At 47.4% G+C, this 26,121-nt stretch overlaps 13 protein-coding genes across 13 annotated transcripts; 8 read left to right on the top strand and 5 right to left on the bottom strand.

Annotated features, from left to right (window-relative positions):
• Positions 1-386: 386 nt before the first annotated feature.
• Positions 387-2,342, bottom strand: BP5553_09859 (Uncharacterized protein; the record flags this gene model as incomplete). The annotated part of the gene is made up of 6 exons (XM_032018482.1): positions 387-706; positions 766-1,433; positions 1,539-1,592; positions 1,645-1,678; positions 1,767-2,122; positions 2,197-2,342. 6 exons carry the CDS (start codon positions 2,340-2,342, stop codon positions 387-389), a joined length of 1,578 nt encoding a protein of 525 aa, XP_031865319.1.
• Positions 2,343-2,807: 465 nt separating this feature from the next.
• On the top strand, positions 2,808-4,447 carry BP5553_09858 (Uncharacterized protein; the record flags this gene model as incomplete). Its single annotated transcript, XM_032018481.1, has 4 exons — positions 2,808-3,248; positions 3,323-3,446; positions 3,499-3,620; positions 3,749-4,447. The coding sequence occupies 4 exons, from the start codon at positions 2,808-2,810 to the stop codon at positions 4,445-4,447; spliced, it is 1,386 nt and encodes a 461-aa protein (XP_031865318.1).
• A 106-nt stretch (positions 4,448-4,553) lies between these two features.
• On the bottom strand, positions 4,554-5,567 carry BP5553_09857 (Uncharacterized protein; the record flags this gene model as incomplete). The annotated part of the gene is made up of 3 exons (XM_032018480.1): positions 4,554-4,640; positions 4,760-4,840; positions 5,079-5,567. The coding sequence occupies 3 exons, from the start codon at positions 5,565-5,567 to the stop codon at positions 4,554-4,556; spliced, it is 657 nt and encodes a 218-aa protein (XP_031865317.1).
• Positions 5,568-6,073: 506 nt separating this feature from the next.
• Positions 6,074-8,486, top strand: BP5553_09856 (Uncharacterized protein; the record flags this gene model as incomplete). The annotated part of the gene is made up of 6 exons (XM_032018479.1): positions 6,074-6,250; positions 6,304-6,702; positions 6,750-7,002; positions 7,058-7,252; positions 7,301-7,498; positions 7,549-8,486. The coding sequence occupies 6 exons, from the start codon at positions 6,074-6,076 to the stop codon at positions 8,484-8,486; spliced, it is 2,160 nt and encodes a 719-aa protein (XP_031865316.1).
• Positions 8,487-8,879: 393 nt separating this feature from the next.
• BP5553_09855 (Uncharacterized protein) lies at positions 8,880-9,550 on the bottom strand (the record flags this gene model as incomplete). Its single annotated transcript, XM_032018478.1, has 2 exons — positions 8,880-9,229; positions 9,313-9,550. The coding sequence occupies 2 exons, from the start codon at positions 9,548-9,550 to the stop codon at positions 8,880-8,882; spliced, it is 588 nt and encodes a 195-aa protein (XP_031865315.1).
• A 476-nt stretch (positions 9,551-10,026) lies between these two features.
• On the top strand, positions 10,027-11,974 carry BP5553_09854 (Uncharacterized protein; the record flags this gene model as incomplete). Its single annotated transcript, XM_032018477.1, has 3 exons — positions 10,027-10,501; positions 10,558-11,053; positions 11,113-11,974. 3 exons carry the CDS (start codon positions 10,027-10,029, stop codon positions 11,972-11,974), a joined length of 1,833 nt encoding a protein of 610 aa, XP_031865314.1.
• Positions 11,975-12,256: 282 nt separating this feature from the next.
• On the bottom strand, positions 12,257-13,302 carry BP5553_09853 (Uncharacterized protein; the record flags this gene model as incomplete). Its single annotated transcript, XM_032018476.1, has 2 exons — positions 12,257-13,056; positions 13,260-13,302. 2 exons carry the CDS (start codon positions 13,300-13,302, stop codon positions 12,257-12,259), a joined length of 843 nt encoding a protein of 280 aa, XP_031865313.1.
• A 305-nt stretch (positions 13,303-13,607) lies between these two features.
• On the top strand, positions 13,608-15,110 carry BP5553_09852 (Histidinol dehydrogenase; the record flags this gene model as incomplete). The annotated part of the gene is made up of 3 exons (XM_032018475.1): positions 13,608-13,972; positions 14,073-14,772; positions 14,829-15,110. The coding sequence occupies 3 exons, from the start codon at positions 13,608-13,610 to the stop codon at positions 15,108-15,110; spliced, it is 1,347 nt and encodes a 448-aa protein (XP_031865312.1).
• Positions 15,111-15,665: 555 nt separating this feature from the next.
• BP5553_09851 (Uncharacterized protein) lies at positions 15,666-18,772 on the top strand (the record flags this gene model as incomplete). The annotated part of the gene is made up of 5 exons (XM_032018474.1): positions 15,666-15,843; positions 15,899-15,953; positions 16,023-16,396; positions 16,444-17,542; positions 17,602-18,772. The coding sequence occupies 5 exons, from the start codon at positions 15,666-15,668 to the stop codon at positions 18,770-18,772; spliced, it is 2,877 nt and encodes a 958-aa protein (XP_031865311.1).
• A 683-nt stretch (positions 18,773-19,455) lies between these two features.
• On the top strand, positions 19,456-20,495 carry BP5553_09850 (Uncharacterized protein; the record flags this gene model as incomplete). Its single annotated transcript, XM_032018473.1, has 4 exons — positions 19,456-19,468; positions 19,519-19,652; positions 19,713-20,378; positions 20,430-20,495. The coding sequence occupies 4 exons, from the start codon at positions 19,456-19,458 to the stop codon at positions 20,493-20,495; spliced, it is 879 nt and encodes a 292-aa protein (XP_031865310.1).
• Positions 20,496-21,074: 579 nt separating this feature from the next.
• BP5553_09849 (Uncharacterized protein) lies at positions 21,075-22,688 on the bottom strand (the record flags this gene model as incomplete). The annotated part of the gene is made up of 4 exons (XM_032018472.1): positions 21,075-21,424; positions 21,471-21,638; positions 21,854-22,238; positions 22,293-22,688. The coding sequence occupies 4 exons, from the start codon at positions 22,686-22,688 to the stop codon at positions 21,075-21,077; spliced, it is 1,299 nt and encodes a 432-aa protein (XP_031865309.1).
• A 297-nt stretch (positions 22,689-22,985) lies between these two features.
• On the top strand, positions 22,986-23,422 carry BP5553_09848 (Uncharacterized protein; the record flags this gene model as incomplete). Its single annotated transcript, XM_032018471.1, has 2 exons — positions 22,986-23,282; positions 23,342-23,422. 2 exons carry the CDS (start codon positions 22,986-22,988, stop codon positions 23,420-23,422), a joined length of 378 nt encoding a protein of 125 aa, XP_031865308.1.
• A 785-nt stretch (positions 23,423-24,207) lies between these two features.
• On the top strand, positions 24,208-25,782 carry BP5553_09847 (Uncharacterized protein; the record flags this gene model as incomplete). The annotated part of the gene is made up of 1 exon (XM_032018470.1): positions 24,208-25,782. One exon carries the CDS (start codon positions 24,208-24,210, stop codon positions 25,780-25,782), a length of 1,575 nt encoding a protein of 524 aa, XP_031865307.1.
• Between the last annotated feature and the right edge of the window lie 339 nt (positions 25,783-26,121).

Genomic DNA, 26,121 nt, shown 5'->3' with positions numbered 1-26,121 from the left:
TTTAAGATATATAGCAATAGAACTTTATCAAACAAATAATTTCAAGATGTGTATGGTGGCGGGATGCAATCCCACCCTTTACCATACCTATTGGTATACCATTTCGAATTGATGTACAGGTAGTTTGGAACTTTGAATAATAATAGCTTCACAAATGAATGTTATATCTGCCACCGAAAAGGGGGGAAACGCTCAGGCGATGTCCGCGGGACGTCTGCCACCTGGAACTGACTTAGCACCCACTCTATGTCGATGAGTACCCATTTATTACAACTTGTTCCCTGAAGTTGAACTCGAATTCATATTATACTTCAATCCATCTAGATCAACTAAACTGATTTGACGAGTATAAAGACACGACACTTCAAATTTATGAAGCGTTCTCCTTATTCACCAACCTCCCTGTCATCATCCCAGTGGACAAACTTTACCACGCTCCAGTTCCAGGATCTATGTCTAATCTCCTTCCCAAAGATATAAATAGGGATACCACACAGCAGGACTGCTGCGGAAATACCAGCCATAGTTCCATAGGCATTTAAATAACCTACTTTGTCAACCCAAGGATTGGTATAAAAAGAAAGCAGGAAGCCAAAGCAGGATTTAAACGCCATGGTAGTAACAGTAACCTCGCCTGCGATTGGGCGATAGCAGTCGATAGTATAGACAAGGGAGACATTTGTTGCTTGGACGATTGAAAAGTTTACTATTGGCATTGCTAGTCAGTATGCGATTTCTGTCTATACGATTGTTTGAGCAACTTACGCAGTCCCAAACCGATAGTAGGACATATCCAATGAAGTTTGTACTGGATCCCAACCCCATAGAGTATCAATCCGAGAGGTGTTGTAATCAAACTAACCGCGATACTTGGCAACCTCATCTCGGGCTCTCTCAGGCCGCCATTGCGCTTGGTAAACCAGTCGGCCAATCCATCGCTCATATGTCCTCCAATGAATATACCAATCAGCGAGCCTACTATGGCAGACAAGAAACAAAGACTGGTTTGCCAGGCCTCAAATCCGTATGCTGTGCTGTATGCTGGCGCAACGTTGGATGTTACTGCGACTAGGAACCCGATGGTGACAGACATGACGAGGGCGCCCCATAAGACTGGGGGAAGAACTATTAGGGCAAGTGGTCGGATGAAAAGATTGGACAGACTTTCTGTCGTGTAGGTCCCGGAGAAGATTTGGAGTTCTTGTAGGTACGATTTACGTTTCGGGATAGCTGGGTTGATGCCGGTCTCAAAATGATCGCTTGAGATATGAGACTTTTCCTGCGCGGGAGGTATTTCATTACCGTTGACAGTGGTAGTCTCACGAGAGTAACTTGTTTCGGGGAATGTGAAAAAGACGAGCAGGAGGAGGGAGCCGATCAAGGCAGTTGCTACGTAGTAGATAGTGCGCCAGGTGTTATGGATGGTGATGAGTCTAGCGTGTTGAATATTAGCCAAAAGGATACTGAGATCGTGTAGGTGTTGTATTGCCGGATTGGGGGATAGAAAATAAAAAAATGTTTGGGATACTATGACTTACCCAGCAACAATAATACCTCCCGCAACACCACATGAAAGAGCTGACGAATACATACTAAATCTTTTCAACAACTGTTTCGTATTCATGTAATGGGGGTTAGACTTACGCCATAACAGCTCCACGTTCATGAAGAAAGAATACTACTATAATTAGCTAGAAATCGGGTGCGTAGGGAATGTAATAACTTTCCGTCAGCAATTGACAAAGGGGCCATAGTCTCAGCAGCACCGGAAGCAAATCCCATGAGTATGCGAGCTGTCAAGAAGCTGGCGTAAGAATTCGTAAAAGATAGCCAAAGGGCAACCGCAAAATACAAGGCATAGCTTGCGAGATATACGGGTCGTCGTCCATATTTGTTGACAAGCGGCATCCAGAAGAAGTTACCAACTCCTTGAAGCAGGGCAGTACATGTGAAGAAATACGAAGTCTTGGATATTGCCCCAACCATGCCTGCTGGGCCAGCTGCAGGGAAGAAGTCCATGGCGGTTTCTACTATAGCGATAGTTGGTCCAGCTGCAAGGAAGTTGCACATGAACATAGCGAGGCAAATCAACGTCGCCATGTAGTACTTCCTTGCCTTACTCCTAATGCATAAGTCAGTAAGTGCAATTACATAAATCCGAAGCAGATAGTAGTCGCTTTAAACATGCATACGTACCAGTTCAGGGGATCATTGGGATCCTGTGATGGAGTTGGAATGAGGATGATCTCATTCGTGTGCTCATGGTGATAGCGGACACTTCCAAGGGTCTGGGTTTGCTTGAGTGGTTCTTTGGCTCCATTGTTCGTGCTAATGGGTTCCATGGTGCCGACGCTGGCTACACGCACACCTGCCGACGGGATGGCAACTAAGGTGCTGTAGGATATAGGAATAGTGGATGATGGACCTCAACTTTATGATACAATTGGAAATATCGGAAATGGACTGGTGGAGAAGAGTGAACCGGTCCAGGCCCCCAGACTGCTGGGGGATGGAATCGAGGTTATACGTTGTTGATCAGCCGCCTTTCCCCAGATTTTGAATATAGACGCGAGTCCCAGCTCGGCGGCGCAAGGGACCAGACTGTGGGGTGTGGAGGAGCCGACTGGGATGCCCGAGCTTTCGGGATGTGGGGTGTACGAGTACAGGGTCCGTGAGCTCCAGCATTCCAGATGGGCTAAGAAGGGCTAAAATGAAGTTGAGTTGCGTCATGGAATATATTAAAAGACCAGGTTCATATCATATCTCCCTGTACCTACACAGTCAGAACATATCCTTACAACCTTACAATGGCAGCTCCTGCATTGCCCATCGTCTGGAAAGATGCCGCTGGCGAGAACAACTACGAAAAAGAACGCGTCGACCGCATCTTCAACGCCATAAAACCCAACCGGTATCCACGAGCCATAATTAAGGCAACTCACCCATCGCATGTGCAAGAAGCTGTTCAACTGGCCAATAAGCTGCAATGCAGAGTTTCAGTGAGATCTGGGGGCCACAGCTGGGCCGCATGGAGTGTTCGCGACGACGCGATTTTGATTGACTTGGAAGGGCTGCATGAAATTGACCTTGATGAGGATAAGACGATCGTCAAAGCGTCACCAAGTACCACAGGAGCCATGCTTAATGAAGTACTTGTTCCAAAGGGATTGATGTTTGGAGGTGGACATTGTCCTGACGTTGGAATCGGCGGTTTTTTGCTGCAGGGTGGGATGGGGTGGAATTGCAAGGTACGAAGTAGGGTTCACTACGGAATTCTCACCCACGTTAGTCAATGAATTGTAGCTGACTTGAAGCAATCCAGAATTGGGGATGGGCGTGCGAGCAAATTGTCGCCCTTGACGTGGTGACTGCTGCTGGTGAGGCCTTGCACTGTAGTGAGACTGAAAATTCAGATCTTCTGTGGTGCGCTCGAGGCGCCGGACCAGGTATAATTGATACTGTCTCTAAACAGAGTCATAGTTGCTGACAAAATTGCAGGTTTTCCAGCAATAGTCACGAGATTCTACTTGAAAACTCGCCAGAGACCTGCAGTGATGTACCGGTCTACTTTCATCTATCCAATTTCTGTGTACAAAACTGTTATGGACTGGATAACAAAGGTGCCTGAAATCGCCCCTGCTACATTTTTGCCCTTTACCTCTCTCTAATTTATCACACATAAAGATATTCATTTCCCCTCAGTCTAACCTGATCGGCATTATTTCTCAGCTCTAACAAACTCTTCCAGATCTCACCCACCTCCGACCCAGGCAACGAAATCGTGGCCGTTGGTCTCACACCCAAAGGAATGAACGAAATATGCATAATGGCCCATATTGTCACATTTCAAGAATCTGAGTCGGCTGCTCGCGAGGCCCTGCGACCCCTAGACGAATCCCGCCCCGTTGGTGCCTTAGTTGAACTCGTATCACAACCCACCAGCATTGCCGATCAATACGTGGATCAAGCACACGCAAACCCGGAAAACCATCGCTATTGCGCTGACAACGCGTATATAAAGAATGATGCGGATGTAACCGGTGTGTTGGAGAAAGCATTCACAAGCCTTCCACATCGCAAGAGTTTTGCGCTTTGGTTTTCTATGGTACCTACAAGTAGGCGGCCAATGCCTGATATGGCGTGCAGTATGCAGAGCGATCATTACTTTGCATTGTATACGGTTTGGGAGGATGCGGAGGATGACGTGCGGTGTCAGGGATGGGTCAAAAACATTATGAGGGAAGTCGCGCCGATGTCTGAGGGCGCTTATCTTGGGGATTCAGATTTTCAGGTTAGAAGAACCAAGTTTTGGTCGGATGCGGCGGCGGCGAAGCTAATGAGCCTGAGGAGGAAATGGGATCCAAAAGGAACGGTTTCTGGGTATTTAGATGAGGGGGATGCGTCTGGGACGGAAGGATTGGATAACCAGAACTGGATCAAAAGTTAAATTTCTAATTAGTTTTCGAGACCGTCTAATTATCCTACCACTACATTGCCTAAGATTTGATATTATATGGCAAGAATAAGTGTTTGAATTAGATAAAAGCTAAATTCTACAAAGACCACCCGGCATCTATCAACATGTTTACACCTGTCACACTTCGGCTTCTCACAAAATAGAGGACTTGTTCCGCAACGTCCTATATTCACCGAGTCAGTAAACAGTCACAAATTTATCTTCATTGGTAAGAGAAGCGGTGGTTGAAAATTCTCACAGCATGTATAGCTTCGTTTGGTGGGCAAGGGGTAGTAAACGTACCTCAACCGTAGCAAATCTTTTCAGTTGAGATCTTGCCACAGATGAATCCAGCCGTTCTTGAGGAAACTTAAGGCCCCAATCCTATATATTATTAGCTTCGAGCCAGGAATTGTGAGAGGGAAGTGAAGCGGACGGTAAGAAGAATACCCGGAGAAACAGAGTTCACCCGTATCCTCGGACTACAAATCATGGCCATTGATTTAGCTAAGTGTATTTGCGCAGCCTTTGTAACAGAATATGCCTATACATAAATTGTTAGCCGGGATACTTTCTCAATAGCAATATGAGGGAAGTAAAGATATATTGGGATACCGCATACCAGTGAACTACCACTCGGTCTCACCCCAGCTAAACTTGCAGTCGTAATAAATGCCCCTTCGGTCTCATCAAGGTATTTCTTGGAAGCATGCATCAACCACAAATGACTCTTCACATTCATATTCCAGCATTTATCCCACATCTCCTCATCAACATTATCATCTAGATCATTGAAATCCTGGATCGAGGTCCACCCCCCATTACTGAATACAGCATCCAGTTTTCCCATTTCCAATATGGATCCCGAGACCAGTCGTTGGATGTCAGACCTTTTGGACAAGTCCGCACGAATTGAGACAAAATTATTGCATCCTTTAGTCTTCGATAAGGGAGAGATCTGGTGCAATTCCTTCACAAGGATACTTGCGCGCAATTCATTTGAGGAGTAGTTGATTATTACACGCATGCCGGCTTTAGCAAAGACTCGTGCGGTGGCTGCACCGAGACCAGCCGAGCCGGCAGTTATGAGTACGACTAAAGGGGTCGACATGACGAGTATTTTCTCCCGAAATAATCACTGTTATTTTCCCCAATCCTTCCCTCATATACGGCCTCGACATTTTCTTTTGTGTTGGGATATAAATCATTTACTTTCAGGTCCGTGTTCGGGTCCACGTACCCAGCCGCGGAACGGAGGTCTTGTCTGTCTAGGTAGGCGTGTACCGTACGTTGTCCATTGCCGATGCTGCCCCGCTCAGGCATTCTAAGTTCTAACCCGCATCGCTGTCCTTCCCATCTCGAAGCCCACACTCTCCCCCACAATCCCGAGGCCCAGTATTTTGCTGCACTACAGCGCCTGGCACTGTATGAGATTCCATGTGGAGAGCCGGCGGGGTGGGCAGGTCACTGTAATGGTCGAGTATCCATAGCAGCATTAGAAATATATCACTGACTTGGCACCTCGTCCCCGTGCTTCTGATCTCGTCCCAGCCAGAGATACCGTACCTGAACCACTCTGTCTTTTGCCGATAAATTATACGAGTAATCACGAGAACGATGGCGACAAAATTCTACAACGCCGCGGACACCACCCTGGGAACGCTCGTAAATAAACATTACAGTGGGGTCAACGGGACAAATGGCCCAAAACCTCTCGATATTGCGATTGTCGGCGCTGGAATTGGTGGCCTAGCGGCTGCTATTGGATTGAGGAAGGCTGGGCACAATGTTTCTGTATAGTGTTATCATTCATATGTATCCAAACACCCCATACTTACAGTTTACAGCTATACGAGCAATCTCAATTCGCATCTGAACTTGGTGCTGCCATTCATCTCGCTCCAAATTCTAACGGTATCCTCCGACGTTACGGTATCATGGCCGAAGACTTTGGTGCGGTAACAATGTCTCGTTTGGCTGAATACGACGAAAGGGGTGTTGAGAAAAGAAGAGTAGACCTGACAGAAGAGAATAAGATGTGGCAGCATCCGTGGATGTTGGTGCATCGCGTTAGACTTCATGACAAGTTGAAGCAGACCGCGACTGGGGTGGAGGGAGAGGGAAGGCCAGCAAAGCTGTATTTGTCAAGCAAGGTGGTGGCGGTTGATACAGAAAATGCGACAATCGAATTGGAGAAAGGAGAAAAAATCCAAGCCGATTTGGTACTTGGGGCCGATGGTATTTACGTAGGTATCCTGAAATTCCAATGAGCTGTCACTGACTACAAATATAGTCCAAGACGAGAGAATCCATTACTGGGTATCCCAGCAAACTCTTTGGGTCTGGAAAGGCTGCGTTTCGATTCCTCATTCCTCGGAAAGATGCAACAACAGATCCCGAGGTCGCAAAATTGCTCGAAAATGATAATGAACTAATCATTTGGTACGGAGCTGACAGACGCGTTGTGGTTTATCCTTGCGAAAACAACGAACAACTGAATTTCGTGTGCATTCATCCGGAAGGAGAATCTCAAGGTGGCACTACCGGTATGGATTGAATTCATCCCTAGCTCTTGCTAACGAAAATGCTAATGTGAAAAAGAATGGAATAAGCAAGCCTCAATGGAAAGTCTTCTAAAAGTATATCAGGACTTTGATCCAAAGTTGCTATCTCTATTCCAAAAGGCAGACCCAGATAGTTTGAAGGCCTGGAAGCTCTTGGATATGGAGGTGTTATCAACATGGTCGAAGGGGAAGCTAGCAGTATTGGGAGATGCTGCACATCCCTTCTTGCCACGTAAGCATTCGTGGAGATAGTTTGCCATGCACATACTGACTAAAGCAGATCAAGGGCAAGGTGGAGGAGTTGCGTTGGAAGACGCGGCCACTTTGTCGGTGGTTCTCCCTTTTGGTACAAAACCCGAAGAGATACCTGAGCGGTTGAAGCTCTATGAAAAAATTCGCTATGAACGAGCCAACAACATCCAAGAATACTCCCGACAGGCGGGTAAAGATTGCATGAATGGGAAGCCGGCTATTGATAGTTTGTCGCCCATTCCATGATCCCTACCTCGTCTTGCTGACAACACATAGTGATGAAATACACTGCATATAACTTTGGACATGACGAGTTTGACAACTCAACAAATATCTTCCTGAAATGGCGACGAGCCAAATGCCCCGAACTCTACTTTCGCATGCCGATAGCATTTGGCCCCTCCCCTGGACCAAGACAAGACATCTGGGGCAACGCTAGACCCAGCCTAGAGCAAACTTTCCTCACGGCGTCCGTGAAATTCAAAACCTCTGCTACATTCCTCAAGAACCTCTTCCCAACTGAATCCTTCACGTTCAAGTCTCCTGGGTCGGTGGCTTATGCTAGTTTCTCGACCACTACACTAGGCAACATGACATGGCTAGGTGGCGGCGGGTATAACCATTTTGGATTATACATCCACGGAGTCCAATACACGAAGAAGGATGGAACGACGATTGACGGGACATACATGCCTCTGCTATTTGAAAGCTTGGCAGACCCCATCGTATCTGGCAGAGACGAGCTCGGAATGCCTAAGGTATATTGTGCAATTGATATTCACCGTCGCTCCAAATCATATCGTATGCAAGCCTCATGGCAAGGGGCCAAATTTTGCGACTTCAACCTTGAAGGTCTCTCACCTGTTGATCCAGCCACGGAAAAGGGGACGATAGGTGGGGAGGCCGATTACGGAATCCTGGTATACAGATACATTCCTGCAGTGGGCAGAGATATGAGAGGGAAATCAGACTGTGAATACCCAGTTGTAGTACCTCACGAAGATGAATCGAAAGTAGTGCCATCGACAGTGAAAAGTGTTGCGAAACCAACAAAGGCTAGCGTAAGTTTTGACAAGTTGGATTTGGATGCCCTACCAACACTGCATCATATTGTCAGTGTCCTTGCGGATATTCCTATCTATGAGGTTGTGGGCGCAAAGGTGGTGGAAGGTACTGGGGTCCCTGATGTTAGTAGTGCAAGGAGGGTTGAGTAGATGTTTGTTGGTCTACGCCTGTATATAGTTAGGGGGTAAACTCCCTCCCCTATTCCTTTTCCTGAATCAAACCCTCAATGGCTCTTCTACCTCTGGATCATCCGGATCCAACAATTTCAGATGCAACAAAAGATTTAGCTTTTCACTGATGGGCTATGACTTTAATGTTGTTAACACTGTTAAGTCAACTTTGCTGTTTTGCATGACTTCTAAGTTCTACTTGACAATAACATCAAGCAAATAATCCAGAAGAGGGTCGGACATATCCCACTATAGAAAGGCTTAGAGTTCCAACCAGGAACTTTGAGATACGTTCATCTCATATATCAACCATGATTCCCAAATAGGCAATAATGCCACAAATATTTATATTTTCTCTCTAAAACACCCTCATCACTTCCTGCTTTCAGGGACCTGCAATCCCCCATAATCCTCTCCTAGTTCCTGGCCGGAAATTTCTAGCGGCCTGCTCTCTTGTAAAACATACAACATCCTAGCCCACTTACCCTCCCCACTTGCATTCCTCCACGCATGCATAGTGCCACGCTGAACACTTACATCTCCGCGCTTCATAAGCCGTGACTCTCCGTTATCAAGCACTAGTTCGATTTGGCCCTCTAGCACTACACCATAATCGAGTGAGACGGTGCGGTGCATGGGCGATGTAGCACCTGGTGGCATGTCGACCATGCGAAGGACAGTGCCACCGGGAATCATTACGCCGGGGAGATTTTCAAGGTAGTCTGAAGTTCATCCAATCAGAAACATACATCCGCGGATTATTTTACTGCATTGAAGAAAAATGCATTCGTTTGGTGTTACATACCGGAATATACATTGATGTCGGCACTGTTGTTCAACGTTACCGGGGACCCATTTGTGGCATAGCACAGCGAAAAGATGGCATCTCCAGGTATTTGTTGAAAAGGGATTTGTTCTGGAATCGTAGTACTAAAGACTGCATTCCCTTCACTGTCATGATCGGTGATGAAGCGCTTTGGGTGGGAGAAACCCCGGGCGGAAGCGGGGGAAGCGTCTGTGGAGGTACATGGTGGCGGACCCATGGTTAAGAATGAGGATATGAGAGAGTTTGAAATTATAAACCTGGAATTGGGTCTCAGGAAATAGCGGGCGAAAAGAATAATACGATGAATATTTGGAGGGAGTCAAAGAGTCAGAGGAAGGGAATGGAAGATGCGAGGATGCAATTTAAAGCACAAAATATGCCGAAGCTTGAGTGCGATGTTGCTCTCTCTTCAACTTGAGCATTGCATCTCGGACGGCAGACACTTGTGTGCATTATTGGATTACTCGAGTAGATCTCGTTCGGCTCGGCCTTAGCAGTTGAGTCTCCCTCCACATTGAACGAAATCCTCCCCCACACCACCCGAGCGGCTTCGGGAACTTTTCCTGTAGTCAGGAACAGCGAACGTAGCACCAGAACCACGAAATTAGACGTAGCTATATGTTTCGTTGGATTCCAAACTACCTCGTACTTTCTACAAGGAAAATACCGACGCAACCGCTACTCATAACGAAAATGACGGAAACCAACGTTATAAGAGACATTAGAGAAGTGCATCGCGACGAGGAAAACAGTCTCATATTTGAAAAGAACGTTTCAATCCCATTAAAGAATTCGGATTTACCAGTCCGCTGCAACGTTTATCGACCTCTGAGCACCAAAGGTGGTGAGAAGTCCCCGGTGCTAGTTACATACGGGCCGTATGGAAAGGACATCCCGTACGCAACCTTTTTCAAAGACTCGTTCAATGAAGTGAATCCTGAGCACAGGAGTAAGTACAGTGCATGGGAGACTCCGGATCCCGTTTACTGGACTGCGAGAGGTTATGTTGTTGTGCGTGTGGACGAGCGAGGCCTTGGGCAGAGTCCGGGCATGCTGGATACGATGAGCCGGGGAACAAGTGATTGTTTTTTTGATGTGGTGGAGTGGGCTGCGGTACAGGACTGGAGTACTGGGAAGGTGGGCTTGTTGGGAATTAGCTATTATGCTGGTATGCCTGTGCCCCTTTTAATGTTGTTAGCTTTTGATTGCTGAGCTCTGTGTTAGGTAGTCAATGGAGGGTTGCTGCGCGGAGACCGAAAGGCCTGGCCGCGATTATACCTTGGGAAGGAATGTCCGATTACTATCGCGATCGCTGTCGACATGGGGGAATACTCTCTAACAAATTCATCAGCTTCTGGTGGAACCGTCAAGTGCTCGTCAACCAATATGGCAAGCCTGGGCGTTCAGAACTCATATTCCCTCCAGATGGCCCTGGTGCGCGGGGCCAGGAAAATACTATCGAGGGTGATTTATCTGAGGATGTGGTCAAAAAGAGCCGCAGGGACCAGACTGTGGACAACGAAGCAAATAAGTTCAGAGATGACGACTACTATGCCAGCAAGGAGTTCAATTTGGAGGATATTGAGGTTCCACTGTTATCTGTGGCTAACTGGGGGGGTATCCTTTTGCATTTGAGAGGAAATGTTGAAGGGTACACGTGGGCGGGCTCGAAATTCAAATATTTGCGTTTTATTACTGGTCGACATGATCTTCCCTTCTAGTGAGTATATCATCTCCCATCCTCAGACTCTTGGGGTCATCATAATAACGTTGGTGTAGCTACCGTAACGAAGTCGAGATCCAAAAGTCTTTTCTCGACGCTTTTCTGAAAGGCCAAGATACCTATGGTTGGTCAACGCCAGGCAAAGTCCCACCCGTAACCATAACCCTCCGTAAGGGAAACGTGGGCTTCAATGATGCTGTAGCCGAATCCGCCTACACAAAACGCACCGAAACCGCCTGGCCACTTCCTCGCACCCAATACACGAAATATTTCTTCACGTCCGAAAAGAGACTTGTGGCCACTGCCCAGGAAGATATAAAGGAAGAGAAGCTGACTTTTGATGCTCTGGGATCCATTGATAATTTCCAAGGTGTGAAATTTGTTGGTGAACCCTTTGAGAGTGAGACCGAAATAACTGGCCATGTTACGGCGCATTTAAATGTCAGCATGTCACTTGATAGCAGTGAAGATGTGGGATTAGGGAAGGATATTGATCTCTTCCTCACGCTTCGCCATATTGATACTACTGGCAAAGAGGTGCTGTATACTGGCACAGCAGGCGACGGCGTTCCATTAACCAAAGGCTGGTTACGGTGCTCGATGAGGAAAGTTCACAAAGACCACCCAAGACATAGAAGTTACCTGCCGCATCGGGAGTATCTATCTACGGATGTGGAACAATTGAAAGCTGGGGAGGTGTACGAGGTGGATGTTGAGCTCTGGCCAACGAATGTTGTAGTTGAGAAGGGTGGAAAGATTGTGCTCGAGGTGGCAAGCGGGGACACGCAGGGGTGTGGCGTGTTTCAGCATGTCAGCGAGTTGGATAGGCCGAGAGGGAAGTTTGCTGGACGCAATCATGTGCATTTTGGGAGGGGAATGGAGAATTATGTTACCCTTCCCATTATACCTACTGAATGAGATGTAGGATAGGGGGGATTTCTAGGGGTTATGCGATAGATATTTTGGTTTTGACTAATAAAGTACGTTAACAAATCAAGTTTTGCCGCAAACGAAACACTGCTAGGCTTGTATGTTCTCTCAAGATTAATCCTAAGGTATATGGCGTTTGCCTTTGAGATATAGCTCGCGACCGCTTATTTAACACTTTATGCAATGAGTAGGTACATTCAATTTTAACATATACGCTGTACATACAGTTAAACAGTAGATATAAGGAAGCGTAAAGACACTATATTATAGTCAATCAATAAATAAACCCCCGCTCGCCGTCAAATTGAGCCCATTGATCCAACTAGCCCTAGGTTCACACAAAAATCCCACAGCAAAGGCAATCTCATCCGGCTTCGCCATGCGTGCTCCTACGGGCGTTTGATCCAGCACAGGCTGCATCATCTTTATGAATGCCTCTCCGGCCGCTGCAAACCCCTCTGTCATCGTGGGTCCCGGACTAACAGCGTTGACTGTGCATCCGTACTTCGGGGGTAGTTCTTTCGCCCAGCATCGAGTAAAGGAATCCACCATTCCTTTCGTCCCGGCATAGATCGTTTGCATAGCAGGTGCTGCCCGGGAAGAGATACTATCAATGTTGATTATTCTTGAGTCTGTTTTCGAGAGGTGAGGGAGTACGGCTTGGGTAAGGAGGAATGTTCCTCGGCCATTCAGGTCGACAAGTGAGGTCCAGTGCTCCATGGTTTGCTCTTCGAATGGGAGGTTAATTGCTATTGCGGCATTGTTGACCAAGATATCAATCTTCCCGAATTCCTTCACTGCTGCATCAATGAGAGTTTGAGGACCGTCGAGTGTCGAGATATCAGCACAGACGGCGATTGCTCGGGGTGTGAGCCTATTGGATAAAGCGAGTGCGTCCAGCTCGAGGGATTGATATGGGTAATTGATGACCACGTTGCAGCCGCGTGAGGAAAGCTCTAGTGCGATTGCTGCCCCTATGCCAGAACACGATCCACTGATGACGGCGGTTTTCCCTAAGAGCGTCGTATGTTCTAGAAGGGGAGTGATGGAAGCCGGTGGAGGTGTGGTGACTGAAGTTATGATTGATAGCGAGCATGTGAGAGTAACGTGGGTAACGGTCCGGAAACTGGGAGAAGCACGGGACGGGACGACCCGAGAAGAAACCCGACAGAGAAGATAACGATTGTTCTATGCCAAGAAAACGTTGAGAATAGGGCAGGTAATAATGTCCTCCTTGCAGCGATACCGAAGTCCAGGTACGTTTTAAAGGTACTGCGGGATACCGGTGCGGAGACTTTCCAAGTGTGTTCCGGCATTTCGGTCGGTATATCCACGCAACTGTCTGATGCTCGGGATGTGGGGGGAATTCCACTTGGGCCGAATGGAACCGGGCCTTTCCCTTTAGAAACAGGTTATTGTAGTGCCCACGCTAACGATGTACCCACATCATGATCGCCATCTAAAGACGGTAAAGTATTACCGAAATCGATATTGATATATTTGATCAACCCAGAGTTCACAAATGAATCCCTCTTTTATAAGATTACTCTAGTCTCGAAATTCTTCCAGTCACTTGACAGCACTATTTATAAATCTAGCCCAACGCATCCAGTTGTCCATTATGCCCCACTATTTAAAGTCAGGCTCTCCAAGCACAGCTGCATCGAGTAGCAACGCGCCATCCGATGTTCCCTCCATTGTCAGCTCAGTAATCGACGACATTCTCAAAAATGGAGACTCTGCCGTCCGCTCATATTCCGAGAAATTTGACAAGTGGTCTCCACCTTCCTTCAAACTCTCTCCCAAAGAAATCGAGGATATCATCAGTAGTCTACCAGAACAAGTGGTCAAGGATATTAAAGAGGTACAGAGAAACGTGAGGACATTTGCTCAGGCGCAAAAGGAGAGCTTGAAAGACTTTGAGCTTGAGATACATCCTGGGGTTTTCTTGGGGCAGAAAAATGTGCCGATTGGTTCTGTAGGATGGTGAGTTACTAAATTTCATCCTTACACAATTTTTTGCTCATAGTCACCAATACCTTAGCATCGTATAGCGGATAGGAGACCCTTGCTGACAACTTCGCAGCTATATCCCGGGTGGTCGTTACCCGCTGTTAGCCTCTGCCCATATGACGATTCTCACTGCTAAAGTGGCCGGCGTCCCTCACGTAATGGGATTTACTCCTCCCATCAACGGCACTATTCCCACTGCGACAGTTGCAGCCATGGCACTGGCAGGCGCAGACTCAATATATATCCTGGGAGGCGTACAAGCTATTGCAGGCATGGCAATCGGCACCGAAACCATCCCAAAGGTTGACTTTATTGCCGGACCCGGAAACGCCTTCGTGGCAGAAGCCAAACGCCAATTCTTTGGTGCCGTGGGTATCGATCTTTTTGCTGGCCCGACAGAGGTACTTATTGTTGCCGACGAGTTCGCAGACGCGTTTACAGTGGCGACGGATTTGCTGAGCCAGGCAGAACATGGGCCTGATACGCCTGCTGTCCTGATTACTACTAGCGAGGATCTGGGCAACGAAGTGATAAGGTTGATTGATGTCATTTTAAGGGACATGCCGACGGCTCAACTGGCGGGGACGAGTTGGGTAAATTTTGGGGAGGTGGCGGTTGTGGAGAGCCTTGATGAGGCGTATAGGTTGGCCGATAAGTACGCTTCTGAGCATGTACAGATTTTAACCAAGGAGCCGAGGGCTGCATTGGAAAAGATGACGAATTATGGAGCGTTGTTCTTGGGAGAGAGGACGTGTGTTAGTTATGGTGATAAGGTAAGCCTCAACCCCCCTTATAAAACAAAACCAAATTGGAAAGCTAATATGGATAGGTGATTGGGACTAACCATGTTCTTCCTACAAGAGGGGCTGCACGGTATACGGGTGGCCTATGGGTTGGGAAATACCTCAAGACTGTTACTTACCAAGAGGTAACATCGGACAAGGCGAGCGGCGAGTTGGGCCGACTATGTGGGCGCGCTGCAAGGGTGGAGAATTTTGAAGGACATGCGAGGTCGGGAGATTTACGGGCGCATCATTTTCTGAATGATCAATATGAGTGGATTGATGTTGCAAAGAACGGGGACAAAAGGGACTCGGCCGGGAGACTTTAGATAGGGGTTGCGTAGATCGTATGGGCAGTCCCAACTAACGAAGGTCTCCTCTGTGGTGAAAATAGGAAGGAATAGCCAGCGTCAAATCCTATGCTAGACTCAAATAGCCAGCTTAGTGACCTATGGTTAAACAGGATTGTGTTAAGATTATCAGCAACGAATAAGTCAATAAAGTGGTAACGTAAATAGGTAGATAAAGGGCTTGGGTAAAAGCCAAGTGCATTGCTACACGGCTTGATTAGGGTGCTTACGGCAAGCCTGACTCAGCAATACGAATCCGTCCTGGTGGTATCTTAGTTCCGCTATTCCCCTTTCGGCCTGGGTGGCTGCTTTGTAGCAGATGCGCTACTGCAAGGGCCTGACTCTGCTCCATACAACCCCGCAACCCCGCAAACCCCACATTCCCGAGCACCGGCCGCAGAAGGCTCGCTCCTCCACCTGTCCCTTATATCAGGATCCTCACTTCCTCCACAGTTTGCCGGCCGCAAAGTCATTCCACCACCTACCAGACATAACAGCAGTATCGTAGTAGTATAGCCCTTGTCACCTCTCACCATGGAGACCGAGATCCACTCTGCGATCTCAGCCGATCCCGATCCCGATCCAAATCCAAATCCAAATCCAAATCCAAATCGGGGAGGCCCAAATCAGATTCAGCCCGGCCCGTTCAAATGCAATGTCTGCCAACGGACCTATGCACGCATAGATCACCTTTCGCGTCACTTCCGCTCACGTAAGCCTCTCTTGAGACCCTTGGGGTACCAAGTTGCTAACCATAATGTGTTTAGATACCTCTGAGAAGCCGTATCGATGTGAGGTTTGTTTCAAGACTTTTAGCAGATCGTACGTCATGATTATAAGATTTCATATCCCTCTATGCCTGTGAAATATACTCTACTAATCCATTTCTAGTGATCTATTGAAGAGGCATGCACTAGCCCATCCTAGTAACCGTCGACACCGCAAAAGTCACTCACCTTGCCCACGTCGCGTCTCACAAGCTTGTAAGGCGTGCGCAGCTGCAAAGCTGAAATGTAAAGAAGAGAAACCATGCCAAAGATGTGAAGCCAAGGGCATCACTTGCGAGTACAATGAGATAGACGCGAGAACTGCCGGATCCTGGCAATCCCAACCACCAAGCTGCACACAGAATGCTAGCCACCGGGAGGTCGATAGCTCTTTGTCTGAGGATACATTGGCCCCGACCAGTAATCGAGGTCGTGGCGAATCCGCTCTGAAGAATGGTCATCATGTCCCAAATCCGCCTCAGAGTCAAGTTGGAGATGGTAAATCCCCTCATCAGCAGAGAAGTGCGGTTTCGCTAATATTCCAGGCACTAATACACCCATGTTTTCGCCAATAATGGACAATCCATCGGCTGAACTGATAGAGTGTGACGAGAATATGTTCGCCGATTTCCTACGAGATGTCATGATGCCGACGCCTTCCGAGCAATTCAACAGCCAACCACTACTGACTTATGCCGTCGACACTCAATCAATGGCCTGCAGAGATCTCTTATCTTTTGGGCTAGAATCCAACCTCGAGCTTAATGATCAGGATTACAGCCTCATGGACTTTTATCAAAGCAAGGACCTCGACGAATCCTACAATATGAAAGAAGTTACCGACAATCCATCTTCCAGGCATGAACCACTCACGCCACAATCCGACACGCCTATTCAAAACAATACGGAACGCCTTGCACTAGGTACGAAAGCTTTTCGCTCATCCCTCTGGTGCTGGACGCCGGTCCGCGCAGACACTGGATCAATTGAGCAACACAATATTACCCTTCACCCTTCCGAGATGAGCAGTCCCACCACGTACTTCTCAAAGGATATGCATGTTAATACTGATAATTTTGATTCCACGGCTCGGGATAAGATTGTAGCTATGGTGCTCAGTACAACACCGAGGCAATCCTTTGAAAAGGTCATGTCAGGTTTTCCCTCCGTGGAGCTACAGAATAATCTCCTTCATTCCTTCCTCGCATCCCATATGGCACAGCCTGATACCTGGATTCACTCCCCAACTTTAAGGATTGGAAGGCAGAGACCAGAGTTATTAGCGGGGATTATTTCAAGTGGTGCTGTCCTTTCAACTTCTGTCACTATTCGCAAACTGGGGTTTGCAATCCATGAAGCCGTGAGGCATTCCCTTCCAAAAGTTTGTGAGGAGAATAACTCTGCGACGCGTGATCTGGGCCTCCTACAAGCCATAGCACTAAATCTAGATGTTGGGCTTTGGAGCGGTAATAAGCGGAAGATTGAACTAGCAGAAAGCCATGCAGGCATGGTTATAACAATGTGTCGACGAGCCAGTCGATTTTTGCGGTCGTCTTACAGGGCTATTGTTCCCTTGGAGAGCGATGATGGTGAAGTTTTGGAGAATAAGTGGAGGAGTTGGGCCCATCAAGAATCTTTGAAGAGGTATTTAGCCCAACCTTCAGGAAGCTTGATTCCAAATTCATTAATTTCTCTTCTCTTAGGCTCGTCTTCTTCCTCTTCACCCGCGATGCACAAACCTCGATTTCCTTGATTGTTCCTACCTTAATATCTTACGCCGAGCTCTCCCTTCCTCTACCTGAACCCCGCAGCCTCTTCCTTGCCCGCACAGCTAACGAATGGAAATCAACCTACCTTTCTCAAACCTCCTCCATCAACACAAACGAGCGCATCCCGTCCTTGCAACAATGCCTCCATGAAATTTCCCCCTTAACTAGTCCCTCTATCCACGCACGTATCGACACCGCCCTGTCTCTATCCATAATAGCCTACGGAATCTGGGGCCTGATCCTCGAGTACCGCCAACTGAGCTCAGTCACAAAAGCATACCCACCATCACACCTCTCCTCTAGCCTCTTAGTGCTTGAACACCGACATCAAGAACTTTGCCAACTATTACAACTTTTCTCTATCTCGTCGTCAGAACTTGGACTAGGTAGAGACGTTTTATCAGGCACAGCTCTGCAATCCAAAATGCTGACCGAGCTCCTTCTCACCCATCTGCATGTGTCCTTCGATAACTTGCAACTTTTTGCGGGCAGAGAAGGCGAAGAAGAAGCCCGACGTGTCTACCCTTCCCTCCAGCGATGGGCTGCTAGCCGTGAAGCTCGGACGGCCGTTTTCCACGCAGGGCAGGTTGTGCGGTATGCGAAGCTGCTGAGTCACAGAAGAAGTGAGATCACTGGCATGCAAGGAGGAGTGCGGGGTTTCTTCGCCGTCGCTGTCTACCACGCTTCGCTCACGTTCTGGGCAGTTGGAGTGTTGGGTATAAGGCCAGGACACAATCATGATTCGCAGCAACCAGAACTACCTACGGCTGAAGATCGAATTGGGGTAGAAGAGGGTGGTGGTAACAATGGTGAAGAGCTGGTCTGGCTGGATGTGGAAGAGAGCTCGGCTACAAAATCATTTATTGCGCTAGGTCGTGGAGTGCCTTGTTTCTCGACAACGGGGACTCCAGGAGCCGATGATTCTACGCCAAAGGAAGTGGCGAAGTTATGTGAGCCTGGAATGGTCATGAGTGCCATGGTTAAGGTCTTGAGAGGTACGTCTGGTGACGAAGATGAAGATGCACCGCCGCCGCCGCTTGTGGAGAATTTAAGTCAGTTGATGAGAGAGTTGGGTGATGCCGCGAGGGGTATTGGAGTTAGGTGATATACACTTTGGTATTCATCAATAATAGGTCATTCTATTACTCCACTGGGAACTTGAATATGACGAACAAAGGGTGCTATGGAAGCCTTATACCTGCCAGCGATTCACCACCAATGTGGTCGAGAAGGACTGAAGATATTGGACGATCGTGGATGTGGGCAAGCACTCTCTTAGTCTAGAGAGTCTTATAAAGTTTTAATCTCTGTCGTTCATAATACATAATGGCATGTAACATATGCCGTGCTTTGTGAATAGTCAATCAATAACTTGCTTCAATACAGCAATTGATGTTGGATGATGGCTTCTACAGAAATCTCGCAAAACGTTGTTGCGAACAATTTATTAATTTTCTTCTAATTATAAAGACTCTATTTTGCTATATAGAGTGTGATAAAGTCAGAAGATTGAGGTAGGTTTGACCATGAGGCGATACCGAGCATCCTTTGAAACGGTCATTCTCGGGTCGATGTGGGGGAAAGAAAACCATCGGGTCTTGTTTCAAGCGAATTTTGGGGCCGACAGGTTGGATTGGCCATCGTGAATTCGACGCCTCCAAGGCCCGAGACCTGTTAATGGCCGAGGAAGGCATTAAACTTTCGGCCTAGGTTAAACTTGATTATTTTGAATTTATTTCCATCCAAGACGAGGTTGTAGTATACGCCAAATCCCTAGCTCTCGCAATCATGGCCGCACAAAGTAAGTAACCTGTAGGTTCCGTGCTTTCCAGAGGGTTGACCTTGTAATAGAGACGTTGACACCAGTTCATTTCTTTTCACATGGCTCGACAATGATGCTAGGAGAAGAATGTGAGTCGGCGACATACTGGAAGAAATGCGGAGACGAGGCTATAGCACACGGCATCAAAGGTGTTATAATGATGGTAAGCGTCCATGCGTTACCAAGTAACAAGACTTGTTTATTCTAACATAAAAACCTTCAGGGCGCCCATTGGGACTGTTTAGGGGACAAAATTCAAGTCGCAACAAATCCGAAACCCAACAAAAGCCCCGTGGCATATGTCCATCCCTCAAAGTACGCCAACTATAAACTCAACCCTGACATCCCCACTGCAAATCGTTGCGTGGAAATGCTCAAAGCAGAAGGCTTCAACGCCGAAGCCAACCCCAATTTTGACTGGATCCACGATACGTATCTCATACTCATCAGAATGTTCCCAGGCGGCTGTCCCCCGACGACCCTCGTATCAATGAACGCTCGATTCGACCCCCACTACCACATGAAGGTTGGTTCCACACTCCGAGCTCTGCGTAAGGAAAACTACCTGGTCATTGGCTCCGGCGGCGCTGTACATAACTTATACAGAAACGTCTGGGGTCCCATGTTACAGCACCGAGACAACTTCGCCCAAGAGAATCCGCCGGAGGCGTGGGCCATGGAATTCAGACAAGCCGTACAAGATGTTATTTCGAATAACAGCGGGCCAAAGTTACGCAGAGGAATGACTCGATTGATGAAGCATCCTCAATATCGGGATGCACATGCCACTGATGATCATTTTATGAGTGCGATGTTCGTGTCGGGTGCCGCTGGTGATGTGGAAGATGAGGGCTACTACGGAGAGTTGATGGCAGAGGATTGGGAGTTGGTAAGCACAATACGCCACAGCTTGAGTGAACATTGGCTAACTTTGGAGTAGACGAACATGTGCAATTCACAGTATACGTTTGGAACTTGGGGCGGTAGCATGAGGGAGGTAGCATGAATGGGGCAGCATTAAGGGGGCAGCATGAGAGCTGCAGGGTACTCATAGTGGTCAGCCAGAACTGCCAGACATTGTTCTTAAGAATTAAAATCTAATTCTGCCGTGGGAGAATCATATTCTGTTTCCAAAACGGCAATTCCATTCTACTACAACGGTAGACTGTTCAAGATGGGTGCTACATATTGGTATCAAGATGACGAAAACAAGTCAACTAGTTAATTTAAGGCACTAGAATAGACATATTGAATTTAGAATTTCGACTATATCAGGCGCCATAGTTTTCCGAAGGATAGGAAATTTTACATAGTTTTTTAAGTTAGTGTAAAAAATAATTGATCAATTAATATCAACGAGACAGGATTGACCGGAAGTGGTTGGAGATCATACAGAGCGCAAGCAACAAATAGGGCATGGATGTAGAGCTATTTGTAGTATTTGGAACAGAGAGAGAGTTAAGCTCTCTAGCTGGGGGGGAATATTATGTACATATAGGGGCTCTGCTAATACTCGTACTGCCGAATGTATTAAAGTCGATGCATGGGTGACTGATTCTTGGCAATTAATGCGGTGAATTTAATCTCAACTGGCAATCATGTATCTAACCCCCTGAATGACGGAAGGACCAGCATATTTGGTCATAAAGGCTAATCCAGTGACTGCAGATACTATAGCGACTACCCCACCTGTCAATAATCCTTGCTCGAAGAAACCGATAGCTTTGCCAAGTGGCTCATTCATCGGTGGTAGAGGGGCCGATATCTCGGCATTTATCTTGGCTTGGGCCGCCCTATTATCTTGATCGAGAAGCTGAGATAGGATAGAGTGTTGCGAGGATTGCGTGATGTATTGCGGACTGAGAGTGGAAAACATCTCTTTCGTATAGCGGGGATGCACAGAGGTTGGTGAGGTAACTGGGGCGGGTGGGCCGACTGCGTATTAGTTAGTTGAGGTCACAAAGATCAACATCATACTAACTTAAAAGATCTGCCGGAATGTGATCTGTGAACGAGATGCGTGCGTAGATGAACTGGCTCAAGTATTTTGCTGCAGGTGGCACAGCGAATAAGTATGCAGCACGAAGGGGGGTGGTGCTTCTTGAATTGACCAGATCGATAGCATCATCAAGGCTTCGTATAGAATGTACTAAAAGAATTGGTTCGGTAATGTTTTTGCCCAACAGGCTCGATTTTCTGACATTAGGTTAGCGACACACACTTAGACATTAAAATCTCCGACTTGCCTATCCTCTACAATCATAATGCTTCCGCTTGAGCCTGAGATCAAAGTTCTTGCTCCAGATTTCTGAAGCTGATTCTTAAGATCACTGGTAGTTTCCATCTTCCCGTTCCTGGTGTTACCGCTCACTTTCGAGCCAAATCGTTCCGTAGCATGCCGGGCAGCAGCATTGCAGAACTCCTCGAAGACAAATTCGTTCACCAGAACAAGATCAGGGGCATATGGTGACCGACCACAAAAAGCGAACCTGGCACGAACAATGTCTTGTGCTGCCTTTTTGACTATAGATGTGCGGTCTACGATGGCAATTGTCCTTGAAGCCGGAGAGCTAAGGACTTGGAAGGATGCGGGTGAAGTTGATTCGGCTCTACCATCTACGACAATGCAATGCTTGAAGAGGTCAGCATCAGCAGGCTTACTCTCAACCACAGCAAATGTGTCCCTATCCATTGATGCTGCAAAGATCTTGCGGAGCAGAGCGCCTAATTGCAAAAGAGTCTGGCTGATCTAAGAGATATCAGCGTACAATCTATGTCCATTGGTAAGAGCCAGAGGACTTACCTCGACCATGACACAATTTCCAGCAGCAATAGCAGCGCATGCCGGCAGGATTATAGAATAGAACCGATTATGCTGAGATGGAATAATGTACACGCATCCAATAGGGACTCGTCTGCTCAGATTATCCTTGCTGTGGGCGAGGCTGTATTCTTGGTCGAGGAATTCCTCCCAGTTAAAGGCTTCATATTGCTGTTTGACTACCTTCATAGCCAAAAATATTTCCGAGTCGGCTTCAGCCGAGGAGTATTCGGTGTCGTGACGGATCGCATTGTGTATAGCTGGTTTCGCTTTCTGCAACGCATCGTATAACTGCGCAAGCTGTTTCTGAATATATCGTGGGGTCTGGGCCCTCCCGTCGATCACTGCGGAAAGAACCCGCTGAACCTGGCCGGTCATGTTTTTGGGGGGATTGGGATGAGAGAATGCAAAAGCTGCGAGTCTGGAAGGTTTCTTGTTGTGACTTCATTTTCTGTTGGTGATAGAGCTGCATTATGTGATTGCTTTCATCGGGACTCGCGTTCGGGAGGCATATCGGCTCCTCCTCCTCCACATCTACCCGGGCCGGATTGATTGTCCAGCCATGTCCAGATCTAGACATTGCCACAACCTTCCTTTACTTTCCGGGGGACATATTATACTCATATCTGATATTTCGTATTCTCCTACCATGCGCCGATTGATCGCAATCCCAACATGTCCATTACCACAAGCACCAACACCGCCACGACGAACCGGTTAGAGGTCTTAGCTGACTACAACCTTCACCATTCTGAAGGTCAATCGTTGTCTGAGCAATCCACCGTGTCCCACCCTCCGTATGCAGACGCGTTGCACCAGAATAACCCGGACTGGTGGCCGACCGATCACCGGCGAGTTCCAGACTACCGTCCTATTAATCGCAACTTGGACAGAATCCAGCGGCCTGACGGTACAAATATGATAGAAATGGCTTTCATATTCACCATGTTGAGAGGAGTACAGTTGAATGCAGTAAGATTACCCCGGCCTGATTCAACATAAAAATGGTCGAGGCCTGATTGTGTCTTTAGAGCGTGTCGTACTTGTGGCGATATACGGGGGCATACTTGAATGGGGGACTTTTCAGATACGACATTGGTGGCGAGAAGTAGGAACTGTATTGAATGCTAGATAGTTGAGAACTTGAGGGGGAGGTTAGGATGTCCAGGTAGAGTTCATGAGCCGGGATGTCCTTGGTACTTGGAAAAGAAAGAAATTACAGGTTCACATGGATTCTGCACTCAGGACAGCATCATTAATTGGTCTAAAATACGACAACTCCAACGTCGCGCATCACCTAATGGTCGGTGATGCCTTCGATTTGAAGTGGCTCTGAGTGCTGCAACAATTGTACAACGTCTGAGCCCAGAAATTTGCTTGCATTTCTCAGTGCGTGATCGGACACTTTTATTAGTATCACTTCTCCCGAATTCAGGGCCGCCAGCCTCTAATAAAACTCCATAGTCAGTATTCTATCAAGGGCGTGTGGAGGGTGGAGTGTGGAGAGACACAGAAGTCGATGCCCCCCCCCCTATTTTCGGGAGATATTTTTAGGTGCTGCGGATACGAGTATCATACTCGGGTACGTAGAGCCACTCTGTATGGGGCCGGAAGTAAAGGGGTACGTGATCGGGACCACTTGCCTCTCGCTCGTCGCGGCTTCTAAGCCACTCCAGCCGAAGGCTACAATAAATTTCTGAACTCTAGAGAAGGTAAATATCAATTATTCGCATTAGTGCTGCCACTGGTCGTACGGTAGGTATATACGTATCCCGCTGCCTTTTGCTCTGTCCATTACGAAAATACTCCGCTTTAATTTCATGATTTCCTTTTCTCCTTCTTCTACTCTCTCTCCATCCAATTTCAGTTTTAAAGAGCAAGAGGACTTCCTCTCAAGATGTCAAAAACCACTCCAAGCGACGATATCGCTAGCAAAGTGTTGAACATCACCGATGGCTTTGGGAAAGAGACAAAAGAAACAACAGCACCAACATACCCTCTCCTCATCTCGAACGAGTCCTACACCACTCTGTCATCCTTCCCCGTTCACTCCCCATCGACCGGCAACCTCATCCACCACTTTAGCTCCGCCTCCATCACCGATACCGAGACTGCTATAGCGGCAGCACAAAAGTCCTTCCCGGCATGGCGCGCCCTTCCTCCCCCAAAGAAACGTGACATCTTCCTCAAAGCCGCTGATATAATGGATTCCCGCCGCGAAGCACTCCAAGAATACATGGTTGAGGAAACCGGCGCCACAGAGGGATGGGCAGCATTCAATCTTAATTTGGCTTCGGATATCCTCCGCGACGTAGCAGGAAGAATCTCGAGCATTACTGGAAGCATTCCGACCACTGCACAAGAAGGCACCAACGCGTTTGTGTACAAGGAACCTTATGGGGTCATCCTAGCAATTGCACCTTGGAATGCACCGTACATCCTGGGTGTACGTTCTATCGCCTTTCCGCTGGCGGCGGGCAATACGGCAATATTAAAAGCCTCTGAATTATCCCCCATGTGCTCGCATGCCATGGTTTCCTGTTTCTATGAAGCCGGGCTTCCTCAGGGCGTGTTAAATATGATTGCTCATAAACCAACTGATGCAGCCCCTGTTACTAAATATCTGATTGAGCACCCCAGTATCAAGAAGGTAAACTTTACAGGCTCGACGATAGTGGGGAAGATCATCGCAAAGCTAGCAGGAGAGAATCTCAAGCCCGTGTTACTAGAACTTGGGGGTAAGGCACCGGCTATTGTGTTAGATGATGCGGATCTGGTACTTGCAGCAAAGGAGTGTGCTTTAGGCGCGTTTCTAAACTGTGGTCAGATCTGCATGTCGACTGAACGAGTGATTGTCCACGAGAAAGTCGTCACAGAATTTGAGTTTGAGTTTAAGAAAGCAGTTGCGGAATCCGCTCATCAAGACCAAGAAGTGGGGTGTCTTATTAACAATGGTGGGGCAGACAAAAGCAAGAGGCTCCTTAAGGATGCCATTTTGAAGGGCGCGACAATAATTTACGGTGATCCGGTAAATGGTGAAGGGGCGAAGATGAAGCCAGTTATCATAAAGGGAACAACGAAGGATATGGATATCTTCTATACAGAGAGTTTTGGGCCAACGGTTAGCTTGATGGTGGTGAAAAGTGATGATGAGGCGCTAGAGTTGGCTAATGACACAGAGTATGGGCTGAGTGCTGCAGTATTTACGAGGGATTTAGCAAGGGGACTGAGGTTTGCGAGGGAGGTAGAGAGTGGAGCCGTGCACATCAATGGGATGACTGTTCACGATGAGACGGCATTGCCGCATGGTGGTGAGTTTTTCAAGAGTTACTTTTTCTTATATATGCGAGAAAGGTTGAAAAAGTGGCTGATTCAAAGGCTGCCAGGAATGAAAGCTAGTGGGTATGGGAGATTTGGAGCAAGTGGGCTGGAGGAATGGGTTAGGACAAAGACCGTCACATATAAGGATTGAGCTTCTGTTCAGGCTCAGGTCTTATATACAGGCAGCTTAATAACAAAGTCCCCACTATTCTAAGTCCCATAACCTCGACAGTATCGCACATGGATGGTTGACTTCCTAGAAGTCGGTTTGATCTTGCAGTTTGCTATGAAAATCTCCTGCTCCATTGAGTCAGGATATTACTCGCTTATATGGTGTCCTTAACATGGGTTTTGCGGATGTAGTTGGTTAAAATACTAGGTCTATCTCCTTAAGAGAATAGCGCTTCGGTCAATTCAATTACCTCATTCAACAAATTACAAGTCACATGTCTCCTATTGGTTCCTATATTTGACCAACTTGAAGTCTATT

Source organism: Venustampulla echinocandica (assembly GCF_003357145.1).
Source record: "Venustampulla echinocandica strain BP 5553 chromosome Unknown scaffold_12, whole genome shotgun sequence".
Classification (NCBI taxonomy): Eukaryota; Fungi; Ascomycota; class Leotiomycetes; order Helotiales; family Pleuroascaceae; genus Venustampulla; species Venustampulla echinocandica.
Note: the sequence above shows the minus strand (reverse complement) of the source record. Positions and strands in the feature narration are given on the sequence as shown.